The 26,052-nt window shown below is 43.8% G+C and overlaps 1 protein-coding gene across 3 annotated transcripts in view; it reads right to left on the bottom strand.

Moving 5' to 3' along the window:
* Positions 1 to 872: 872 nt before the first annotated feature.
* Positions 873 to 26,052, bottom strand: part of LOC134341649 (guanine nucleotide-binding protein G(I)/G(S)/G(O) subunit gamma-4) — a 28,909-nt gene continuing 3,729 nt past the window's right edge. The window contains exons 2-4 of one of the 3 annotated variants that reach the window (XM_063039565.1): positions 20,583 to 20,742; positions 16,626 to 16,795; positions 873 to 4,068 (exon numbers count right to left, since the gene is read on the bottom strand). In XM_063039565.1, coding sequence (XP_062895635.1) covers positions 3,940 to 4,068; positions 16,626 to 16,712 — 216 coding nt within the window. In that variant the 5' untranslated portion in view covers positions 16,713 to 16,795; positions 20,583 to 20,742 and the 3' untranslated portion in view covers positions 873 to 3,939. The remainder of the gene's footprint in view (positions 4,069 to 16,625; positions 16,796 to 20,582; positions 20,743 to 26,052) is intronic. The other 2 variants (XM_063039549.1, XM_063039556.1) reach the window with 2 other exon arrangements.

Genomic DNA, 26,052 nt, shown 5'->3' with positions numbered 1-26,052 from the left:
GGTCTCGGCCTGAAACGTCGACTGCACCTCTTCCTACAGATGCTGCCTGGCCTGCTGCGTTCACCAGCAACTTTGATGTGTGTTGCTTGAATTTCCAGCATCTGCAGAATTCCTGTTGTTTAAACTAAGGATATCCTCCCTTTCTAGAAAGTCATTAGTTAAACTTGTTTTCTAGAAGTAGTTAAAGAATAACATTAAGGTAGTCGTTTTTCTCCCCTCAATCATGAACAAAACATTAATGCTAACACGTTGCAAGATTTTTCTACCAGAGCTTACCAACTATAGTCAGACTTACTCCTGAAAAATTCACAATACATCTGCCTACTTCTGTCCCATCCATTCAAGCAATCTAGCCCCCGCCACCTCTCATACTTTTAAAACGAATAATTTTCTTTTTGAATTTTTTTTCAATGGACTGCAATTCTTTTTCCCCTGGATATTGCTCACTGGCGCTGTTGAAGGGATTAATCTTTCACTCCTGGAGACTCCAGGGCAATCCTGGAAAGGTGGCAACTATTTATTGACATTTTGTTTTTGTTTTAATTCAAAAAACTCTTTGTACCAAGATGCTTGTTCCAAGTCTGCCTCTAGTTTTGAACATGAAAAGCAAAGTAACATGACATGGTTGATAAATAATGGCTAATTGTGAGTATCCATCTCTCCCTTACTATGGGAACAGCTGATAGCTTTGGCAAACTACATTTCTCCTTTAGCATATTTTCAAAAACATTTAAAAAGTTAAAAGAAACAAGGTAAAATAAAATGGAAATAAATCAAAGGGGGGGGGAGCCAATGTTGATTGATTTTTGTGTTATGTGAGGATTACTAAGTGCTGAACTTGGAAACACGATTACCCAGAATGCACAATCACCACATCAAAAGTTAAACACTGGAATTAATTTTTAATCAATTTATATTTGACATTCAGATTTACAGTGCAATTGTGCTGAATTGAAAGATGTACATTTTTGGCTATTATCATACGTTTGATGTATTCCTATTCATTTTAGATGAAACCAACATCACAAGACCAGTTCTGTTGAAGGCAGTCTCATAAGCTTTTACACTTCTGACGGCTAAATACCAGCCTGTCTATATTCCTTTTGAAGCATCCAGTTGCTCCTTACTGACCAGAACCTGACTCTGACCCATTTCCAGCTGGTTATCACCTTCAGTGTAAAGCTTTGCCTTCAACTTCTTGATTTAAGCAGATCTCCAGAGCCCTGTAGATTCTGAACGCTGGAATTCCTTCAACTGTCTTCCTTCATTCATGACTCACTTTAAAACCTTTTGACAAACTTTTGTTACTTATCCTAATCCGTTCTCACCCCATCCAAGATCTAGTTCGGGAATGTGATACGCAAATATTTTTGTCAATGAACAACAATCATTTTGTCCTCCATTACACTCGTGTACTGAAGAATGACAATCAACAATCTTGAATCTTTGCCTTCCCCATTGTGTTTATAGCATCAAGAATGCAACCTCTTTCTGTTCAGCTTTGGAAACATAAATGGCTTTTTTTGTGGTAAGTAACAAAACCTGCTTCAGGGCTACTTTCCTATGAGTTTAGCTAAAGTTTGCAAAGCTGCACTCTTGAACATCCATTGTATCGATATGATAGGTGGTTCTAATGTCTCCTCAGCTCAGGGGATATCACAGATACCAACAGCAGCCATCACACAAAATCAATCGAGTAGATATTTTATTTGGAAATGTGTTTGGTGCATTTTTGATTCTTTGCACTACACTCAGCAGCCCAGAAAACCTCCTATACAATGAGCAATCTTAGCTGCCAGCATCCTACGAGGAACTGCTCCATAATGTTCTGATCAACACAATAACTCACATTCATATTAAATTCTTATTATTGTATTTCATGTTAAATATACATTGAAGATATTTTAATTGATTAAAACTGTGATGACAGTACTGAGTTCACCATTTCTGAGCTTTCAAGCTTCCCCTGTCATTGCCCATTAACTGGATTCTGACAATTTGCATTCATTCCTCAATTACACTTTATTTACTTGTGCACAAGGGAAACAGCATGGTCTCTGTCACCACCCTGTTCTGACATCTGAACAAAAAAATTGCCATTTTTATACAGAATTGGACTAGTTCTTTACAAATATTGACCCATTAGAGACTTGGTGCACTTCAGAATCCCAACATTTGCATATTTAAGTATCAATCATAATATATATTTCAGATTTTAATAACCAATTAAATCCATGTGTTAAAAGCCAATAATACTTGAGAATTAGGGACATGCCTGTCCCAGCACGCAAAGTCAGCTCTGGTGGACCGGACGGATGAGACCTACAGTGAGATCCAACGGACAGAAAGAAGGTACTGCATCATTCCAAGGACAGCAAAGGACATGACAAGGCACAGAAGATGCCATGGTCATGGTCAGACACTAACCCCAGTTTGTGATGCTTATTCATACCTCTAAACCCAGACTTATGAGGTTGATAGAGTGGAACTGCCCCAATGCAGCAGCTTTTTCACTCTAAAAACTCTCCCACACAGATTTCCTTTCATTGTTGGACACGATGGACAACCACCATCTGAGAGTAAGTAAAATACCTGTCCAATAGTAAGTGGTGCCCAAGAATCCCGTGATTGAGAAACGAGTGCAGGTTGCCAGATTCCGGTTAATTGGCAATGACACCCTCACTTCCCATTTCACAAGGCTCCCATTCTATGTCCTTCACAGGGTACTTTAAAAAAGAATAGGCAGAAGTCATCATAAATTACTTCTCTGAAATAAAGGAGGGCAATTTTGCTGCACTCTGGTACTTGAGGATATCCCAAACTCACTAATCTTCACTTAATAAATAGCCCACATTCCATTATGTAAGGGACCCTGCTCAAGATTGTTGCTTCGTTCAAAAAATGGCTCTCATTCTTCAAGTATACAGTCTCTTTAAATACAGAGAAAAACTTGTGCTGTTTTCTGCAAAGAGGACTGTCTTTCAGAACATGCTGAGGCTATTAATACAAGAAAGTGATTAGTGAGTCCAGTAGGGAATTCGCTCTTCTTCTCCCGTTCACTCAGGGAGTTGTGAAATGTGGTATCGATCAGCACATTCAAAAGGAGCAACAAAGCAACAGAAGGGTTTGTTAACAGGGTGAGATGAAGATGAGTGCAAACACCTCATGTGCAGCATATGCACCAACATACCACTGTTTATGTGCTGCAAGTTCCATGTTCAGTACCGCTGGGACCTTGGACATAGATTCAAGCCCCAAGCTGTTTGAAAATACCACCAATTAATCTACTAAACTTGGCAATGCTTTTAGATATAGGAAATGAATCTCAAGGTAGTACCCAGTAATATATATGTACTTTGTTAATAAATTTACTTTGAACTTCGAAATAAGGAAGCTATTCAAAACTATTGTCAGATCAATCAGGATATGTTAGATCTGTATTGAGAAAGCAAAAGATAATTTTCTATAAAAACAAGTTATTTTTGTTTCTTATTCAGGGTTAGTTTCACAATAAACATTTCTTAATATTTTGCCCTTTCCATGGAACTTCAGTACTGCTGAGATTGTGTAAATTCACTTTATCTCACTAGGTATGTATGATCATTAAAAAATAGAATGCTTATACTTAACTTCTCTGCAAAGCCACTCCTTCCTGTTACCACCAATGAATTGTGCTTTAACATTTTATATTAAATATACAAAACACAAGGATCTAGTTAGAAAAAGTCATCTAAATTCATAAAAAAGAATTATCTTGTGATTGTGTAACTGACACAATACTGTGCCATCAAAATCATGATCAACATAAAACACTTAGTAACGGTTATTCCTCTAAATAGGTGCAATGATTACAGCATGCACATGTGACACTCCCAACAACCACAGTCTTCTGTTTGGACAAAGTATACCCCACCTCTCAGCCCTCTTTCTTGGACGTTGTCAGAGGATGACACAGAAGAACTTCTTCTCCCTGAAGGGGTTCTCCGAGGCAGGCAGTGGGGCAATGAGTGGGTCGTCCCTGAGGTGAGCATCACAGTAAGCCATCAGGTCAGCTGATGCCTTTGAAACCTACAATATTCCAGAGAAAAGAGTGTGATTAGGTTCAATACTAGCCGACATCTTCCTAGAAAAAAGTGAATTCACTTTAATGCATCCAGAATTGGGGTGGCACAGTTAGAGTAATGCTATCACAGCACCAGCAACATGGGTTCAAGTCTGTGGCCATCTGTAAGGGGTTTATTTGTTTTCCTGTGACTGCGTGGGTTTCCTCTGGGTGCTTCAGTTTCCTTCCAAATCCAAAGACATGCGGGTTAGTAGGTTAATTAATCACATGAGTGTAATTGGGTGTTGTGAGCTCGTTGGGCTGGAGGGGCTGGTTACTCTGCAGTATCACTACAAATGAATAATTAAATAAAGGTAAAATTAAATTAAGATGATCATATCCACAAACATGGCCCCTTGCAACTTTGGTGGGAAAAGATTAGAGATTAAATACTGAGGTTTTCAAAATGTTAATGTGATTTGCAAGAAACCCAACATTACAAGACACCTATTACTTTGCCAACCAGGTAGCAATAAGTATGGACTTTGTGGAAGAGTACTAAACTGGAGCAGAGCAAATTACAAGAGTATTAGGCAGGAACTAGGGACAAGTAATTGGGAACAGCCTATTTTGGGCAAGTCCACTCTGACATGCGGAGCAGGCCCAATGAGGCGAATGGCCTAACTCGGCTCCTGTATCTTCTCCACATGTGGAGGGTGTTTAAAGACCAACTGCACAGGGTAAAGGACAGGTATGTTCCAGTCAGAAGCAAGGACAAGGGTGGCAAGGTAAGAGGGCCTTGGATACTGAGAGGGGTGGTGAATTTGATCATGAAGGAAAGGAAAACATACTGTATATAAGGCTTAGGAAGCTAAAATAAAGCAAGGTCCTTAAGGTCCTGGCAAGCTATGTAAACACTAAGAGAGAGAGGATAACCTGGGAGAGAGTAGGACTGTTCTAGGATAAAGGAGGGAATGTGTGCTTGGAAGCAGAGGATGTGAGCCAAGTCCTAAATGAGTACTTTTGCATTGGTATTTACCAAGGAAAGAAGTGAAGGAAAGTGAGATCAGTGTGGGGTGTGCTAATATGCCAGGACATTTTAAGATAAAGAAAGTAATGGTATTGGGTTAAAGAACTTAAAGCTGGTTAAGTCCTCAGGACCTGATGGAATATATCCCAGGTTTATATCACATGAGAGAGATGAGAGATGCGATTGCTGAGGCCTTGACCAAAATCTCTAACTACAGGTGAGTTCCCAGAGGACTGACAAGTGGTTAAGTTGTTTTGTTATTCAAGAAGGGAAACCATATAACCCTGGAAACTATTGATTGCTGAGTTTCATAGCAGTGGTAAGAAAGCTTCTGGAGAGGATCCTTAGAGATAAGATTTACAAGTCCTTGGAGAAGCAAGGCCTAATTAGGAACAATCAGTGTGACTGGGTGGGGCAAGTTGTGTATTACTAACTTGACTGAATAGGAGATAAAGGTAGAGCTATGGACATTATCTACATGGATTTTAGTAAGGTGTCTGACAAGATTTCTCATGGTAACTTACGACAAATGGGATCCATGGTGATTTGCCATTTGATCTCGAAATTAGGGGCTTGAACATGTAGATATTAAGGAAGAGGATGTGCTGGAGCTTTTGGAAAGCATCAAGTTGGATAAATCACCAGGACTGGACGGGATGTACCCCAGGCTACTGTGGGAAGTGAGGGAGGAGATTGCTGAGCCTCTGGCGATGATCTTTGCATCATCAATGGAGATGGGAGAGGTTCCAGAGGATTGGAGGGTTGCAGATGTTGTTTCCTTATTCAAGAAAGGGAGTAGGGATAGCCCAGGAAATTATAGACCAGTGAGTCTTACCTCAGTGGTTGGTAAGTTGATGGAGAAGATCCTGAGAGGCAGGATTTATGAACATTTGGAGAGGCATAACATGATTAGGAATAGTCAGCATGGCTTTGTCAAAGGCAGGTTGTGCTTTAGGAGCCTGATTGAATTTGTTGAGGATGTGACTAAACACGTTGATGAAGGTAGAGCAGTAGATGTAGCGTATATGGATTTCAGCAAAATATTTGATAAGGTACCCCATGCAAGGCTTATTGAGAAAGTAAGGAGGCATGGGATCCAAGGGGACCTTGCTTTGTGGATCCAGAACTGGCTTGCCCACAGAAGGCAAAGAGTGGTTGTTGACAGGTCATATTCTGCATGGAGGTTAGTGACCCGTGGTGTGCCTCAGGGATCTGTTCTGGGACCCTACTCTTTGTAATTTTTATAAATGACCTGGATGAGGAAGTGGAGGGATGGGTTAGTAAATTTGTTGATGACACAAAGGTTGGGGGTGTTGTGGATAGTGTGGAGGGCTGTCAGAGGTTACAGCGGGACATTGATAGGAAGCAAAACTGGGCTGATGGAGTTCAACAGAGATAAGTGCGAGGTGGTTCATTTTGGTAGGTCAAATATGATAGCAGAATATAGCATTAATGGTAAGACTCTTGGCAGTGTGGAGGATCAGAGGGATCTTGGGGTCCAAGTCCATAGGACACTCAAAGCTGCTGTGCAGGTTGACTCTGTGCTTAAGAAGGCATACAGTGCATTGGCCTTCATCAACCGTGGGATTGAGTTTAGGAGCCAGAAGATAATGTTGCAGCTATATAGGACTCTGGTCAGACCCCACTTGGGAGTACTGTGCTCAGTTCTGGTCGCCTCACTACAGGAAGGATGCGGAAACCATAGAAAGGGTGCAGAGGACATCCACAAGGATGCTGCCTGGATTGGGGATCATGCTTTATGAAGATAGGTTGAGTGAACTCAGCCTTATCTCCTTGGAGCAACGAAGGATGAGAAGTGACCTGATAGAGGTGTATAAGATGTTGAGAGGCATTGATTGTGTGGATAGTCAGAGGCTTTTTCCCAGGGCTGAAATGGCTAGCACAAGAGGGCACAGTTTTAAGGTGCTTGGAAGTAGGTACAGAGGAGACGTCAGGGGTAAGTTTTTTTTTTACGCAGAGGGTGGTGAGTGTGTGGAATGGGCTGCCAGTGAAAGTGGTGGAGGCAGATACGATAGGGTCTTTTAAGAGACTCCTGGATAGGTACATAAAGCTTAGAAAAATAGAGGGCTATGGGTAACCCTAGGTAATTTCTAAGGTAGGGACATGTTCAGCACAGCTTTGTGGGTCAAAGGGCCTGTATTGTGCTGTAGGTTTTCTATGTTCTATGAAAATGTGGATGGGCGAGTTAGTAAGTTCACAGATGATACAAATATAGGTGGTATTGTGGATTGTATAGAAGATTGCCAAAGGAAACAGTAGATATAAATCAATTACAGATTTGGGTGGGTGGCGAAATAGTAGATGGAACTTAATCCGGCCAAATATCAGGTGTTCAAATGTAAAGAGACAGTACACTGTTAATGGCAAGATCCTTGACTGTGTGGATGTTCAGAGGAATCTCAGGGTCCAAACATTGCTACACAGTTTGACAGGAGGCTTGCCCTTATTAGTTGAGGCATTAAGTTCAAAGGTTATGAGGTCACGTTGCAGATTTATAAAACTCTGGCTAGGCCACATCTGGAGTATTGCATTCAATTCCAGTCATTCCACTATAGGAAGGATGTGGAGGCTTTGGAGCAGGTTCACCAGGATGCTGTCTGGATGGGAGAGCACATGCTATCAGGAGAGGTTGAACAAACTGAGGTTGTTTTCTCCGGAGCAGCAGAGGGAAATATTATTATAAAGGGTATAGACAGAGTAGACAGCTGGTAGCTTTCTCCCCAGGGTCGAGATGTCTAAAACTATAGGGCACACATTTAAGATGAGAGAGGGTAAGTTCAAAGGAAATGTGCAGCCAAGATTTGTTTTAGATATAGACAGTGGTGGGTGCCAGAGATGGTGGGAGAGGCAAATATGATAGAGGTGTGTAAGAGGCTCTTAGAAAGGCACATGGAAGTGCAGGAAACTGAAGAATTGTGTAGGCAGAAGAGATTGGTTTAGTTGGGCATTTAATTAGTTTGGCACCACATTGTGGGTGGAAAAGCCTATTCCTGTGCTGAAATTTTCGATGTTCTAAAATGGACTTTTATTTTGTTCTAGTTGTGTTTTCCGGTAAAAAGTATAATTTACATTTGTCTTGCAAATGTTGCTTTTCTGATGCTATGTGCCTGTAATGTAAAAATGTAAATTTATTACTCCTCAGTTGTGCATTTGTGCATATGACAATAAACTCAAAAGGAAATAAATATTTACAGGAAGGAATTTGCACAGTGTGACAAAACAAGCAGGGAAGGGGGAATTCAATCAGATAGCTCTTTTGAAGAATTATAGAACATAGAAACATAGAAAACTTACAGCACAATACAGGCCCTTCAGCCCACAAAGCTGTGCTGAGTATGTCCTTACCTTAGAATTTACCTAGGGTTATCCATAGCCCTCCATTTTTCTAAACTTCATGTACCCATCCAGGAGTCTCTTAAAAGACCCTATCGTATCTGCCTCCACCACCGTCGCCGGCAGCCCATTCCACGCACTCACCACTCTCTGCATAAAAAACTTACCCAACATCTCCTCTGTACCTACTTCCAAGCACCTTAAAACTGTGCCCTCTCGTGCTAGCCATTCCAGCCCTGGGAAAAAGCCTCTAACTATCCACACGATCAATGTCTCTCATCATCTTGTACACCTCTATCAGGTCACTTCTCAGTGTATAATCCTCTCATGTATGATTCTTTCCCTCACTATTGCAGATAACTTCGCATCTCGTGATTTAACAGAGGTTTGTGTACAACTATAAAAACCAAAAGGGTCACTTAGAAAAATTGCCAAACATGACAGTCAGGGTAGGCATAATGGATACTTTTGTTCTTTCAGATTCCATCAACCCACAGTTTCATTTTTGCTTTTAAATTCAAATTTAGGAAACTGATTCAAGCACAAAGACCAGCTATTTTAGCAGTTAACACATTCCATTGATTTTATTTCCCTTTTTCCAAATTCAAAATCATTGTGCTGAATAAACAACTTGCACTTCTAGAGTGCCTTTAACCCAGTAAAAACGCCCTTGGGAGCTTTATCATGAACAGAATATGACAAAATCATATAAATTTATATCACAGAAGACCTGGAGTATTGTGTGCAGTTTTGGTCCCCTAATCTGATGAAAGACATTCTTGCCATAGAGGGAGTACAAAGAAGGTTCACCAGATTGATTCCTGGGATGGCAGGACTTTCATATGATGAAAGACTGGATCGACTAGGCTTATACTCACTGGAATTTAGAAGATTGAGGGGGGATCTTATTGAAACGTATAAAATTCTAAAGGGATTGGACAGGCTAGATGCAGGAAGATTGTTCCCGATGTTGGGGAAGTCCAGAACGAGGGGTCACAGTTTAAGGGTAAAGGGGAAGCCTTTTAGGACCGAGATGAGGAAAATCTTCTTCACACAGAGAGTGGTGAATCTGTGGAATTTTCTGCCACAGGGAACAGTTGAGGCCAGTTCATTGGCTATATTTAAGAGGGAGTTAGATATGGCCCTTGTGGCTAAAGGGATCAGGTGGTATGGAGAGAAGGCAGGTACAGGGTTCTGAGTTGGATGATCATACTGAATGGCGGTGCAGGCTCGAAGGGCCAAATGGCCTACTCCTGCAGCTATTTTTTATGATTCTGTGTTACAATGGAGACCAAACAACTATAAAAGACGAATCCAGCTTAATTTCACTTTATGGCTGTTGCTCCACAACCTTGCAGATTATGGCACTCTCAAATGCTTTAGCTTTAAACATCAATGATTTCTGTATTTCAGGTATTGAGATCTGGTCCTGCAACTACTGACCTCTGGTTATTAAACTCTTTGCTAACAGGGTTAAGTCCTTCATATCCGCATCTTTTCATCCGTTTATCTGTATTTACCTGGCCTTTCGGGTCCATAGTGCACACCCAGCAGTGTGACTGCTCACTTCTTATTTTATTTACTTACTTAGCAGGGTAGCAGGCTCTTATGGCCCAACGAGCCCTCTCCAACCAATTACACCTATTGACCAGTGAAGTTCAAGTTTAATTGTCATTCAACCATACACGAATACCCATGAATCCAGCCAAATGACACAACGATACTCTGGGGCCAAGGTGCAAAACACAGTACCAAGAGTCATACACAGGACAAGGCACATATAACACATACAAGATAGCTTGAATTCTGCTGAGCGAACACTGGGAGGCAGCACAGACTCGGACGCTGATCCACACTGCCCCTGGCACTCCAGCTGGGACGCTGATCCACACTGCCCCTGGCACTCCAGCTGGGACGCTGACCCACACTGCCCCTGGCACTCCAGCTGGGACGCTGACCCACACTGCCCCTGGCACTCCAGCTGGGACGCTGACCCACACTGCCCCGGCACTCCAGCTGGGACGCTGACTCACACTGCCCCTGGCACTCCAGCTGGGACGCTGACCCACACTGCCCCGGCACTCCAGTGGAGCACACAGACTCCAGCTGGGACACTGACTCACACTGCCCCTGGCACTCCAGCTGGGACGCTGACCCACACTGCCCCGGCACTCCAGTGGAGTACACAGACTCCAGCTGGGACACTGACTCACACTGCCCCTGGCACTCCAGTGGAGCACAGAGACTCCAGCTGGGACGCTGACCCACACTGCCCCTGGCACTCCAGCTGGGACGCTGATCCACACTGCCCCTGGCACTCCAGCTGGGACGCTGACCCACACTGCCCCGGCACTCCAGTGGAGCACACAGACTCCAGCTGGGACACTGACTCACACTGCCCCTGGCACTCCAGTGGAGCACAGAGACTCCAGCTGGGACGCTGACCCACACTGCCCCTGGCACTCCAGTGCAGTGCACAGACTCCAGTTGGGACACTGACCCACACTGCCCCGGCACTCCAGCTGGGACGCTGACCCACACTGCCCCTGGCACTCCAGTGGAGCACACAGACTCCAGCTGGGACACTGACTCACACTGCCCCTGGCACTCCAGTGGAGCACAGAGACTCCAGCTGGGACGCTGACCCACACTGCCCCTGGCACTCCAGCTGGGACGCTGATCCACACTGCCCCTGGCACTCCAGCTGGGACGCTGACCCACACTGCCCCGGCACTCCAGTGGAGCACACAGACTCCAGCTGGGACACTGACTCACACTGCCCCTGGCACTCCAGTGGAGCACAGAGACTCCAGCTGGGACGCTGACCCACACTGCCCCTGGCACTCCAGTGCAGTGCACAGACTCCAGTTGGGACACTGACCCACACTGCCCCGGCACTCCAGCTGGGACGCTGACCCACACTGCCCCTGGCACTCCAGTGGAGCACACAGACTCCAGCTGGGACACTGACTCACACTGCCCCTGGCACTCCAGTGGAGCACAGAGACTCCAGCTGGGACGCTGACCCACACTGCCCCTGGCACTCCAGCTGGGACGCTGACCCACACTGCCCCGGCACTCCAGCTGGGACGCTGACCCACACTGCCCCGGCACTCCAGCTGGGACGCTGACCCACACTGCCCCGGCACTCCAGTGGAGCACACAGACTCCAGCTGGGACACTGACTCACACTGCCCCTGGCACTCCAGTGGAGCACAGAGACTCCAGCTGGGACGCTGACCCACACTGCCCCTGGCACTCCAGTGCAGTGCACAGACTCCAGTTGGGACACTAACCCACACTGCCCCGGCACTCCAGCTGTGACGCTGACCCACACTGCCCCTGGCACTCCAGTGGAGCACACAGACTCCAGCTGTGACGCTGACCCACACTGCCCCTGGCACTCCAGTGCACTCTACAGACTCCAGTTGGGACACTGACCCACACTGCCCCGGCACTCCAGTGGAGCACACCGACTCCAGTGCCTCACCCCTGGACAGTCGTAAACAGGCGACACCGTGGCTTGAGGCCTTGTCCACGCTATGAACGAGGCCACGCAGCTCCCCTGCCATCTGCCAGCAAACTCCTGAATAGCACTCGAAATCAACAGGGTCTGGCGATCACAAGAAAAACAACTAAGACAATCATTCACTGTTGGACTGCACACCACCTTCGTGCACGACTCCTGGGAAGCCCCTCAGATGCAGGCAGCAGCATGATCCACACCAAGCCAGCTCTCCACTGGCAAACAACCCACAGATGGGGGAGACGTGCAATCCTTAATGTCCAGCAGGGTCTTGCGATCGTAAAAAATACATTTAAAACTGACAATTAGCACCCTCGGTTGGCCCCGTAAAAGCTGCTGTGATTGAGCATGCCACCATCTTACCGGAACCTACTAATCTTGGTTAACCAGTTAACCCACTAGTCTTTGCGAGGAATCTGGAACATCCGGAAGAAAACCACGTGGTGAACGGGAGAACAGACAAGTTCCTTATAAACACCGGTGGGAAACTGACCCCACTGTAATTGCATTATAGTGCAACTTGATGATCCTTCTATAACAGGCGAGGTCATGTAAGGATCTATGTATTTTATCCACTGCTAAACTGGGAACTAATTGATGTTGGAGCTCACAAGGAGATATTGGACGTAGTGAGCTAATACCTTTATCAAGGAGGTTATAACACACTGAAGGAAGAAAGAAAAGCAGGAAATTACAAAGCTTATGGTCTTGGCAACTCACAGCACGGCTACCAAGGGTGGAGCAAAGGAAGCTGGGTCTGTGTGCAAGGCTAGGACTGGAGAAAAACAGATCTTGGAGAGAACTGGGATTGGTGTTATTGAGCTGTAGGGTTTATAGAGGGAGGCAGGGGTGCAAGACATTACAGGGAGAGAGAATTTCATAGAAATATAGAGTTACATTGAGGACAGAAAATTTGCGAAGTTTAGAAGTAATGCCGCTGGGTAAATCATTGCACTAACTCTCAGTGTAATCAAGGAGAAAGAATCAAATGTTTTGACCCATATACATTTACGTGTATTAGAAATTTATTGTGGTGTGTTGGTCAGGGCACAACATGCAACAACAAAAAATCAAGAACATTCAGCAATTATACACAATAAAGGACTATATAAAAAACAAAGTTAGAGATTAAAGGACAGATATGGAATAAAATGAGCATAAATACATGTATTTACAATATAAGCAGCATAATAAAAACGGTATAAAGTGTTTAGAGTGCAGTGCAAGGACTGAGGTAATAGAGGGGAGTCAGGGGCTAATAGAATGGTTGATCAGATTAACAGCCTGAGGAAAGAAACTTCTAAGATGGCGTGAAGTTTTTGTTTTAATAGCCCTCTTCCGCTTTCCAGAAGGGGGCTTTGGACAAGGCAGTTTGCAGGGTGGGTAACGTCTGGAGTGATTTTTCCTGCCTGCTTTTGTCCTGAACACATACAGTGTAATGTCCTGCAGTCTAAGGGGGATAAGGTTAATTCTTCAAGCGACCTATGAAATGGTGGATGGGCAGTCCATTCACATTAGTCATGCCTCAAGAAAACAAGGATTTCAAACAAAATGTACAGCATAACAAGTGCCATTTCCTGACGCTGGGCCAGTGACTCTCTAATCAGGAAGAACAACAGGACTACAGATACAAAGCCCGTGTGAATCCCCAGGAGTGCTGTATCATTATCATTTTCTGGAAGCAGAAAACCCTCACTGAAGCCATCCTGATCACTTGTTTTCCCGAGTGGCTGCAGCTCTCCATGCTGCATGTTTGAAGCTCCTATTTTTTCAACCATCCTGTTCCCGGTACCACTGTCAAATGATAATAACAATGTGTCAGCTCATAATGGGAGCAGATCACCCTGGGGGTGTCACACAATCTGACTAAAAAGACCATTGCAAGCACTGACAATTTCTTGCGGTGTGAAAGGATCTAATTAATTTGTGTGCTGCCTTTTAAGGAGAATTTCAACATCTCAAAGCCAGGAAGCCACCTGTAAAATCTTGTTATTTAGCTGCTCTTGTCTCTGTTAAAGGCTTTTTTAAATAGCCAGGCAGTTAATGAAGAGTTCTGAAACTTGGCTGAGATTATTTTCGCACCATGCTCAATTGCCTTGTGGGTGTACCATTATATTAAGATGTCTGCATGGAGCTACAGTCTGATGTAGAATGGAGAATAATGAATAATGTATCATTAAATGCTGTGTCGTTACCATCCAAGCAAGACGGAAAGAACCCTGTGATTCATTGGTGCTCCTGTTCTTTCCGCCCTACATGGCTGTCAGATTTACTTTTCATATCGGCTTGACAATCCCTCAGGATTGTCTTGCAATGTCCTGAAGTCAAAGATGAATCTCCCAGATACTGCTTAGGGTGAAAACCAGGAACAAAATCATAGTTATAATAAAAAACATGTTCTCCTCCGTTTTCTTCCAACATTTTGCTTCCCAATCATAAAACTACTAGAAAAGGGGGAAGAGGAGCATTTTGCTTTTTACTGGGTGGCATTTTTTGTAGCCAGAGATAGAATGTGTCCAACACCCACGAGGCTGTGGAGAAGACTCAATGGGTCAAATGGCCCAACTCCACTTCCCACTAGTCAGGACATCTACAGAGGCAGGTACATAAAAAGGGCCCGAAGGATCACTGGGGACCTGAGTCACCCCAACCACAAACTGTTCCAGCTGCTACCATCCGGGAAACGGTACCACAGCATAAAAGCCAGGACCAGCAGGCTCTGGGACAGCTTCTTCCACCAGGCCATCAGACTGATGAATTCATGCTGATACAACTGTATTTCTATGCTATATTGACTGTTCTGTTGTACATACTATTTATAATATATTGCACAAATTACCATAAATTGCACATTTAGACAGAGACGTAAAGATTTTTACTCATGTGTGTGAAGGATGTAATTCAATTAAATTCTATGTCTTATGGTCTTTGTACCACACACAAAATGCCGGAGGAACTCAGCACGGTGTCAGGTCTCAGCCCAAGCCATGACTCTTCTCTTTCTTTTGCCCTGTGGATGCTGTCTGCTCTACTGAGTTCCTGCAGCATTTTGCGTGTGGCACTCTGGACTTCCAGCATCTGCAGAATCTCTTGCAATTTGCTGACCCACCGGTACCGATGTTTTTGCTGAGCCCAGTCGTCCAGCAGCTAACAGCAAAGGCAGCTCAGTGCCAGAGGCCCAGGTTCAACCCTGAGTTTCAGTGCTGTCTGACTTTGCAAGTTCTTCCAGTGGGGATTTCTTCCCACATCCCAAAGACTTGTGGGTCAGTAGGTTACCTGACCTTCGTAAAGTGAGTGGTAGAACCTAGGATCCAAACACAAGAGATTCTGCAGATGCTGGAAATCTTGAACAGCACACAGAAAATGCTGGAGGCAAGTCAGGCAGCATCTATGGAGGGGAATAAATAGTTGACCTTTCAGGCTGAGACTCTTCATCAGTCCTGGATGACTTTTGTTACTCTCCATAGATGCTGAGCTCCCCCAGCATTTTGTGCATATTGCTGAGAGGGGAGTTTTCAGGATTGTGGGGATAATAAAATGGGAATCAGCTTAGATGGGTGGTTGGTCCAAAGGACCTGTTTCTGTGCTGTATCTCTCTATAAACCCAAACTACTGCAATGTGGGGTAGGTAGCAGGCAGTGGGGAACGGGAGGAGGTAGAATGGGCCATGCAGATCAAAGAGGAGAACCTTTGAGGTTTTTGCAAGACAGGGGATGAGAAGGTTTCAGTGGGTGGTAGTGACATGGGTAGAGAGGTGGACAAAGAATGTGCTAGAGTAGGAAATCAGCTGGAGGAATAGGGTGTGCTTACGTCTGGAGTGTTATCAGACCACATCGAGGTATCATTAGCAGTTTGGAAACCATATCTAAGAAAGGCAATGTTGAGGGTCCAGAGGAGGTTTATGAGAATGATTTTGGGAATGAAAATATGAGGAGTGTTTGCTACCACAGGGCTGCACTCACTGGAATTTAGAAGAATGAGAGGGGATCTCATTGAAACCTACTGAATATTGAAAGGCCAAGATAGAGTGAATGTGGATGTGGAGAGGATGTTTCCAACAGTGGGAGAGTCCAGGACCCAAGGACATGGCCTCAGAATAGAAGGACGTCCCTTTAGAACAGAGATGAGGAAGAATTTCCTCAGCCAAAGGGTGCAGAATCTGTAGAATTCTTTGCCACAGATGGTGCTGGAGGCCAAGTCATTGAGTATATTTAAAGCGTAGGTTGACAGGTTCTTGATCAAAGGTTACGTGAAGAAGGGAGGAGAATGGGGTTGAGACAGAAAATAAATCAGCCATGGTGGAGTGGGTCCAATGGTCTAATTTTGCTCCTATGTCCTAAGGTCGTACTGACACTCAGGAACACCGTGCAGGTAAAGTGCAGATGATGCATGTAACATGCTCTGTACATTTGTCATCAAGCGACTGCACACAGCCTCTCTACCACTGGGAAAGGCAAAACCAATGACCAGAAATCCCAGCAATAAATCTGCAAAATCCCAGCCTGGCTCCAGCATTCTCGCAGGGAAGCACCATCACATATCCACCAGGAAGCTTGAGGACAGGAGGTGTTTTGAGTTTACTGCCTCCTATCTCCATTCCAAATGAATCAACAGAATAAGGACTTGCCCCATTTTTTCCCACGAAACGGCTCAGAAGCGTCATTGACACTCACCTTCATTCTGTCCATACAAGCTTCCATTTTCAGCTGCTCCACCGCTTTCCTGGCCTGAGATATACTGGCTGTGTTGTTGCTGGACATCTTTCCTGGCACCCTGCAAGCCTTTAAAATCAAAGGTCTTGAAGTTTGAGGGGGAATAGAAAGCTGTCAATCTACATACCACTCTGTAAAAAAATTACAGTGTGAAGTTATTGCCAATACTTTAAGTATTTAGAAATGAACATAGAATATTACAGCATAGTACAAGCTCTTCAGCCCACAGTTTTGTGCTATCATTTTAACCTACTCTACGCTCAATCTACCCTTCCCTTCCACATCGCCCTCTGTTTTTATCATCATCCACATGACTATTTAAGAGTCTCTTAAATGTTTCTGCCTTTACCACGACCCCTGGCACAGTGCTCCATGTATGCACCACTCTCTGAGAAAAGAACTCTGACATGCCCCTATACTTTCCTCCAATTACTTTAAATTATGACTCTTGTATTAGCCATTTCCGCTTTGGGAAAAGGGCTTTTGCTGTCCACTTGATCTATGCCCTTATCATCTTATATACGTCTATCGTCAGCTCTCATCCTCCTTCGCCCCAAACAGAAAAGCCATAGCTTGCTCAAGTTCCATCCAAACCCGATCATTTCCATTCCTAATTCAGAATGTAGTGGTGACGAACCTTCTCTTTGAACCACTTTAAAGAATACAGAAAAGACTTGCAAGGCTGAGATGGCCTGTTTCTGTGCTGTAGTTGTTATATGGTTTTATATATATATATATATATATATATATATATATATATATAGAGGATGTTACCAGAGACTGAAGAAAGAAGTTACAGAGAGGTTGAGGACAGAATTTTACTCATTGGAGCATAGGAGAACGAGTGGCAATCTTATGTTGCTGTCGTTGAGTGCTGGCGAGTCGCTGATGACCTTGTGAATACTGTAGTTGTCCTTACGGTTTGCCAGGTCTTTCTCCTGTGCAGGTACTGCTGGCGCCTAAGATGGGACCCGGCCGGATTTGAACTCAGAACCATCTGTCTCGAAGTTCAGTGTGGATACCACTACAACACCAGCCAGATGACAATCTTACGGAGGTCTATAAAATCACGAAGGGCATAGATAGGGTGAATGTACACAGTCTGTCTCCCCCAGGACTAAGGGATCAATATCTACAGGATAGAGGTTTCAGCTGAGAGGACAGATTTAAATCTACTCCCCTGAATCTTGAGGTTATGTCCCCTAGTTCTAATCTCACCTTACAGTGAAAACAAAGTTCTTGCCTCCATCTTATCTATCCCTTTCATAATTCTATATGTTTCTATAAGATCTCCTCTCATTCTTCTGAATTCCAGGAAGTACAGTCCCAGGTGACTCAATCTCTCCTCAGAGTCTAACCCCGTCATCTCTGAAATCAGCCTAGTGAACTTCCATTGCACCGCCTCCAAAGCCAATATATCCTTCTCAAGTAAGGAGACCAGAAATGCACGCAGTACTCCAGATGTGGCCTCACCAGTACCCTATACAGTTGCAGCATAACCTCCATGTTCTTAAATTCAATCTCTCTAGCAATGAAGGCCAATCATTCCATTTGCCTTCTTGACAGCCTGCTGCACCTACAAACCACCATGCAAATCACTCCCATGTCCCTCTGCACAATATGCTGCAACTTTCTACCATTTAAATAATATCTGCTCTTTCATTTTCCCTTCCAAAGTGGATGACCTTGCATTTACCAATGTTGTACTCCATCTGCCAGACCCCTGCCCACTCACTTAACCTATCTATATTTCTCTGCAGACCCTCTGTATCTTCTGCAGAATTTGCTTTTCCACTCAATTTAGTATCATCAGCAAACTTAGATACACTACACTCGGTCCCCTCTTCCAGATCGTTAATGTATATTGTGACCAGTTGTGGGCCCAGCACAGACCCCTGTGGCACACCGCTCACCACTGATGGCCAACCAGAGTAATACCCATGTATCCCAACTCTCTGCTTTCTATTAGTTAACCCATCCTCTTTTCATGCTACTACATCACCCTCAATTCTATGCATCCTTATCTTAAGGATAAGTCTTTTATGTGGTACCTTATTGAACATCTGCTGGAAATCCAAGTAAATAACATTCATCTGTTCCCCTCTATCCACTATACTCATTATATCCTCAAAAAGAACTCCAGTAAACAACAGGAATTCTGCAGATGCTGGAAATTCAAGCAACATACATCAAAGTTGCTGGTGAACGCAGCAGGCCAAGCAGCATCTGTAGGAAGAGGTGCAGTCGACGTTTCAGGCCGAGACCCTTCGTCAGGACTAACTGAAGGAAGAATAAGGAAGGAAAGAGTAACTGAAGGAACTCCAGTAAGTTTGTCAAACAGGACCTGTCTTTGCTGAATCCATGTTGCATCTGCCTGATGGTTCCATTTCTTTCCAGATGCCTTGCTATTTCTTCTTTAATGACAGCTTCAAACATTTTCCCAACTACAAATGTTAAACTAATTGGCCTAAAGTTACCTGCCTTTTGCCTACATCCTTTTTACTGCCTCTCGACCTCTGAAAGAACCTTGGATTAAAAACATAAGAATCCAACAATAGACGAGCTTCATGAGTGCACGACAACTGGGAGGAATGGCATACAATGAGAAAAATGTAAGGTTATCCAAATCAGTGGGGAGAAAACAGAAATACTGCTTTGTTTAAAACAAATTGTAAAACGTTGAGAAGCCCTGATGATCACGAGTCAACAACACTACAGATGGAACAAGCTATTAGAAAGACAAATTCTTCTTAAAGTCTGAGTAATTGTTTCATTACCATTATTTCACATTTCATTATTATTTCACAAAATAGAGTGAGAAGATTTTATTTGCATGCAGAAATAAAACTGTCTTACAGCAATTATACAGAGGCTTGGAGAGGCCACACCAGGAGTACTTTACACAGTTCAGGTCTTAAGATATACCTGCTATTAAAGGGGTGAAAAATAGCTTCATTTGATTGTTTCCCAAGGTCTGTCTAAAGAGGAGAGACTGAACAGGCATATGCTTTTACCAGAGGGAACAATTAGGATGGGAACCAGAGAGGCAACACACTGATAAGTACACAAATTTTTGAGGGCTTAACAGGGCAGTTGTAAGGAGGGCGTCTTCCTGCCACAGAAACCAAGAACTACGGTCATATAGAACTGGAATGAGAAGAAGTGTCTTCACTCAAAAGGAGGCTGAATTTTGGAACTCTGGAGACTCGATCCATAATTGCATTCATTGATAGATTTTCTGAATATTAGCAAGGTCAGGGATAGGGCAGGAGAAACGTGTTTGAAGTGAAGACCTGATCTCTTTAGAAGGGTGAGAAAGGGGACCAAACAGATTCGCCTTGTTCTTCCTTGCAACCTCCAAAATAGTTAAGTTTCATGCCATAAACATCACTGATGGGAAGGGATGAATAAGACTCTATAAAACTCTAGTTAGACCACACTTGGAGTAGTGTGTTCAATTTTGGTCGCCTCATTACAGGAAGGATGTGGAAACCTTAGAGAGGGTGCAGAGATTTAACAGGAGGCTGCCTGAATTAGAGAACATGTTATATGCGGTAAGGTTGAGCAAGCCAGGGCTTTTATCTTTGGAGCGAAGGAGAATGAGAAATGATTTGATTAGAGTTATAGAAGATGATAAGAGATAGATAGAATGGACAGCCAGCACCCTTTTCCAGGACGGCAATAAATGACTAATTACAGGAGACAAAGTTTAAGGTGAGTGGAGGAAAGGAAAGAGGGATGTCAGAGGCAAGTGTTTTTTTACACAGCGAAGCGGAGGGTGCCTGGAATGCACCTGGTGGTACAGGATGATACAATACGGATAATTAAGAGACTGTTAGATCACTGATGCGGAAAAAATGTTTTTTGGAGTGGACAGTAGCATAGTGATTAATACATTGTGATTATAAAGCCAGCGACCTGCGTTCAACTCCGCTGGTGTCTGTAAGGAATTTGTATGTTTGCCCTGTGACTGTGTGGATTTCCATTTTCTGCCACAATCCAACGAACTAGCGGTTAGTAAGTTGATTGGTCACATGGGTGGCGTGGGCTCATCAGGCTGAAAGGGCCTGTTGTATCTCTAAATAAAACAAAAATGGAGGATCAGCACAACAATGCTATACTGATCTATTCAAGATAAAGATCTGCTTTATTTGTCACATGGTTACATCGACAACCAACATGGGGCAGCCTGCAAGTGTCGCCATGGTTCTGACACCAACAGTGTGTCTCAACTTTCTAACCCAACTTGTGCCTTTTTGGAATGTGGGAGGAAACCGAAACTCCTGGTGCCATAAGGCACTGCACTAACCACTACACTACTACGCCAGCACCCAAGGATGCAGGAGCCTCATGTGGAGTGTATAATAACTAACAGGCACCATTCATTGGGTCCAGTTGTGTAGCTTTGTTCAGTCTTAATTTCCATCTAGCATCTTGGGTCACTTAAGTAACATTTACTCAGACTGTCAACCATAGTGTTCTCCCACAATGAACGACACAATCATCATGAAATGGCCTGGAGTTTCATCCTGGTGGTAAATCTGCCACAGATGTGACAAAGCCCTCCCCACAGTTATGACATTTCGACATCTGGCTCCTGAACCAGTGTGGATAACTTCACTCTTCTCAACTCTTGAACTGATTCCACAGCTACAGACATGTTCTCAGTTTGTGTATCTAATCTATCTATTTTATTTGCAGTCTGTCTTCTGCAGTTTGGCCTTTGTGTAGTTTTTCCACTGATGCTGATGTATTTCTTTGTTCTACTGTGAATGCCTGCAAGAAAATGAACCTCAGGGTAGCATATGGTGACATGTACAAACTTTGGTAATAAATTTACTTTGAACTTGAACTCTGATTTCAGGAAACAGGATGTCCTGGCCAGGCTCTCCAACTCCACCCCTCCTCTCAGCACCCTGCAGGACGCAGAAGCAGGAGACGTGTTAATTACTGTCAGCTCAAGCCTGCAGCAGAGATGTACAAAGGAAACATCTGCATTCAATCCTGTTGGAGCCGTGAGAGGTAATTAGCACCACAGGGGAGGAGAGGCGAGTGAGGGGAAGAATCACTCACTGGGTGTGTCACACTGCTGGAGCTTGTCACTCATTTACATTTTTTAAAAAAGAAATACTCATTCACGCATCAGGAGCCGCGCCCTCGAGGTCTCCGCTGACATGGTGGCTGTTGGGTTACGCTGTAGAATAATTATCTTCCTTGTAGTTTATGCTTGCTTGTATTTTTATATAACACCTACACTCAGTGACAACTTTACTCAGTACCTCCTGTATTTAATAAAGTGGCCACTGGGTGTATGTTTGCTGCAGCTCATCCACTTCCAATGTTTGACACATTGTGTATTCCCAGTTGCTCTTTTGCACACCACTGTTGTAATACATGGTTACTTGAGCTACTGTTGCCTTCCTGTCAGCTTTATTTTATCCAGTTGACCGTTCTGACCTGACCTCGCTCATTAACACGGCATTTTCACCCACAGAAATGCTGCTCGCTGGATGTTTTTTTGTAGCATTCTCTGTAAGTTCCAGTGTGAAAATCCCAGGACATCAGCAGATTCTGAGATACTCAAGCTACCCCATCCGGCACCAATAATCATTCCCTGGACAAAGTCAACAAGGTCATAAAAAACTACAACAGAGAAACAGGTCCTCTGGCCACCTGGTCCACGCCAAACTATTTTAACTAGCCAGTCCCTTCGACCTGCACTGGGACCAAAGCCCTCTATACCTCTCCCATCCACATTTCTCCTAAACTTTGAAATCAAAAATCACATCCACCACTTGCACTGGCAGCTCATTCTGCACTCTTAACACCCTCCGAGGAAAGAAGTTTCCCATCATGTTCCCCTTAACATTTCACCTTTCACTCTTAATCCATGACTTCTAGTTGTAGTCTCACCCAATCTCAGTTGAAAAAGCCTGCTCGAGGTAAAGGAGCCATTGGGAGGTAGTGACAATAATATGATAAGTTTTAATCTACAATTTGAGAGGGAGAGGGGAAACTGGGAAGTGTCAGTATTACAGTTGAACAAAGGGAACTATGGTGCTATGAGGGAGGAGCTGGCCAAAGTTCAATGGAACAATACCCTAGCAGGGATGACAGTGGAACAGCAATGGCAAGTGTTTTTGGGAATAATGCAGAAGGTGCAGGATAAGTTCATTCCAAAGAGGAAGAAAGATCCTAAGGGGAGTAAGGGGTGGCCGTGGCTGACAAGGGAAGTAATGGACAGTATAAAAATAAAAGAGAAGTATAACATAGCAAAGACGAGTGGGAAGCCGGAGGATTGGGAAACTTTTAAAAAGCAACAGAGGTAACTAAAAAGGCAATACGCGGAGAAAAAATGAGGTACGAAGGTAAACTAGCCAAGAATATAAAGGAGGATAGTAAAAGCTTCTTTAGGTATGTGAAAAGGAAAAAAATAGTTAAAACCAAAATTGGGCCCTTGAAGACAGAAGCGGGTGAATTTATTATGGGGAACAAAGGAATGGCAGACGAGTTGAACAGGTACTTTGGATCTGTCTTCACTAGGGAAGACACAAACAATCTCCCAGATGTAATAGTGGCCAAAGGACCTAGGGTAATGGATGAACAGAAGGAAATTTATATTAGGCAGGAAATGGTGTTGGATAGGCTGTTGGGTCTGAAGGCTGATTAGTCCCCGGGACCTGACGGTCTGTATCCCAGGGTACTTAAGGAGGTTGCTTTAGAAATCGTGGACACATTGGTAGCTATTTTCCAATGTTCTATAGATTTAGGATCAGTTCCTATGGATTGGAGGGTGGCTAACGTTGTCCCTCTATTCAAGAAGGGAGGAAGAGAGAAAACAGGGAATTATAGACCAGTTAGCCTGACGTCGGTGGTGGGAAAGATGCTGGAGTCAATTATAAAAGATGAAATTACAACACATCTGGATAGTAGTAACAGGATTGGTCCGAGTCAGCATGGATTTACGAAAGGGAAATCGTGCTTGACTAATCTTCTGGAATTTTTTGAGGATGTAACTATGAAAATGGACAAGGGACAGCCAGTGGATGTAGTGTACCTGGACTTTCAGAAAGCCTTTGATAAAGTCCCACATAGAAGATTAGTGGGCAAAATTAGGGCACATGGTATTGGGGGCAGAGTACTGACATGGATTGAAAATTGGCTGGCTGACAGAAAACAAAGAGTAGCGATTAACGGGTCCCTTTCGGAATGGCAGGCGATGACCAGTGGGGTACTGCAGGGTTCAGTGCTGGGACTGCAGCTGTTTACAATATATATTAATGATTTAGATGACAGAATTAAAAGTAACATTAGCAAATTTACCGATGACACAAAGCTGTGAGGCAGTGTGAAATGTGAGGAGGATGTTATGAGAATGCAGTGTGACTTGGACAGGCTGGGTGAGTGGGCAGATGCATGGCAGATGCAGTTTAATGTGGATAAATGTGAGGTTATCCACTTTGGTGGTAAGAACGGGAAGGCAGATTAGTATCTAAATGGAGTCAAGTTAGGAAATGGGGAAGCACAATGAGATCTAGGTGTTCTTCTACATCAGTCACTGAAAGCAAGCATGCAAGTACAGCAGGCAGTGAAGAAAGCTAATGGCATGCTGGGCTTCATAACAAGGGGAATTGAGTATAAGAGCAAAGAGGTCCTTCTGCAGCTGTGCAGGGCCCTGGTGAGACCACACTTGGAGTACTGTGTGCAGCTTTGGTCTCCAAATTTGAGGAAGGACATTCTTGCTATTGAGGGAGTGCAACGTAGGTTCACAAGGTTAATTCCCGGGATGGCGGGACTGTCATATGTCGAAAGATTGGGGCGACTGGGCTTGTATACTCTGGAATTTAGAAGGCTGAGAGGGGATCTGATTGAAATATATAAGATTATTAAGGGATTGGACACGCTGCAGGCAGGAAGCATGTTCCCGCTGATGGGTGAGTCCAGAACCAGAGGCCACAGTTTAAGAATTAGGGGTAGGCCATTTAGAACAGAGTTGAGGAAAAACTTTTTTACCCAGAGAGTGGTGGATATATGGAATGCTCTGCCCCAGACGGCTGTGGAGGCCAAGTCTCTGGATGCTTTCAAGAAAGAGATGGATGGAGTTCTTAAAGATAGTGGAATCAAAGGTTATGGGGATAAGGCAGGAACTGGATACTGATAGTGGATGATCAGCCATGATCACAGTGAATGGCGGTGCTGGCTCAAAAAACCGAATGGCCTACTCCTGAATCTATTGTCTATTGCATTAATCCTATCTATACCCCTCATAATTTTGTTTACTTTTATCAGATCTCCCCTCAATCTTCTATGTTCTAGGGAATAAAGTTCTAACTATTCAATCTTTCCTTATAACTCAGCTCCTTCAGTCCCTTGTAAATTTCCTCTGTACCTTTTCAACCTTATTTACATCTTTCCAGCAGGTAGTTGACCAAACTTAATGCAATAATCCAAACTACGCCTCACCAACTTCTTATGCAATTTAAACATAACATCCCAACTCCTGTACTCAGTACTATGTGGGTGAAAGTTAGAAATAGGAAGGGGTCAATAACTCTACTGGGTGTTTTTTATAGACCACCCAATAGTAACAGGGACATCGAGGAACAGACAGGGAGACAGATTCTGGAAAGGTGTAATAATAACAGGGTTGTTGTGGTGGGAGATTTTAATTTCCCAAATATTGATTGGCATCTCCCTAGACTGAGGGGTTTAGATGGGGTAGAGTTTGTTAGGTGTGTTTAGGAAGGTTTCTTGACACAATACTGTACGCAGATAAGCCAACAAGAAGAGAGCTGTACTTGATCTGATATTGGGAAATGAACCTGGTCAGGTGTCAGGTCTCTCAGTGGGAGAACATTTTGGAGATGGTGATCACAATTCTATCTCCTTTACCATAGCATTGGAAAGGGATAGGAACAGACAAATTAGGGAAATGTTTAATTGGAGCAAGGGGAAATATGAGGCTATCAGGCAGGAACTTGGAAGCATAAATTGGAAACAGATGTTCTCAGGGAAACGTACAGAAGAAATGTGGCAAATGTTCAGGGGATATTTGCATGGGGTTCTGAGTAGGTACATTAAGATATGGAAAGGATGGTAAAGTACAAAATCTGTGGTGTACAAAGGCTGTTGTAAATCTAGTCAAGAAGAAAAGAAGAGCTTATGAAAGGTTCAAAAAACTAGGTAATGATAGGAATCTAGAAGATTATAAGGCTAGCAGGAAAGAGCTTAAGAATGAAATTAGGAGAGCCAGAATGGGGCACGAGAAGGCCTTGGTGAGCAAGATTAAGGAAAACCCCAAGGTATTCTACAAGTACGTGAAGAACAAAAGGATAAGACATGAGAGAATAGGACCAATTAAGTGTGAAAGCGGTAAAGTGTGTATGGA

The sequence above is a fragment of the Mobula hypostoma genome, chromosome 2 (assembly GCF_963921235.1).
Source record: "Mobula hypostoma chromosome 2, sMobHyp1.1, whole genome shotgun sequence".
Taxonomy (NCBI): Eukaryota; Metazoa; Chordata; class Chondrichthyes; order Myliobatiformes; family Myliobatidae; genus Mobula; species Mobula hypostoma.
Note: the sequence above shows the minus strand (reverse complement) of the source record. Positions and strands in the feature narration are given on the sequence as shown.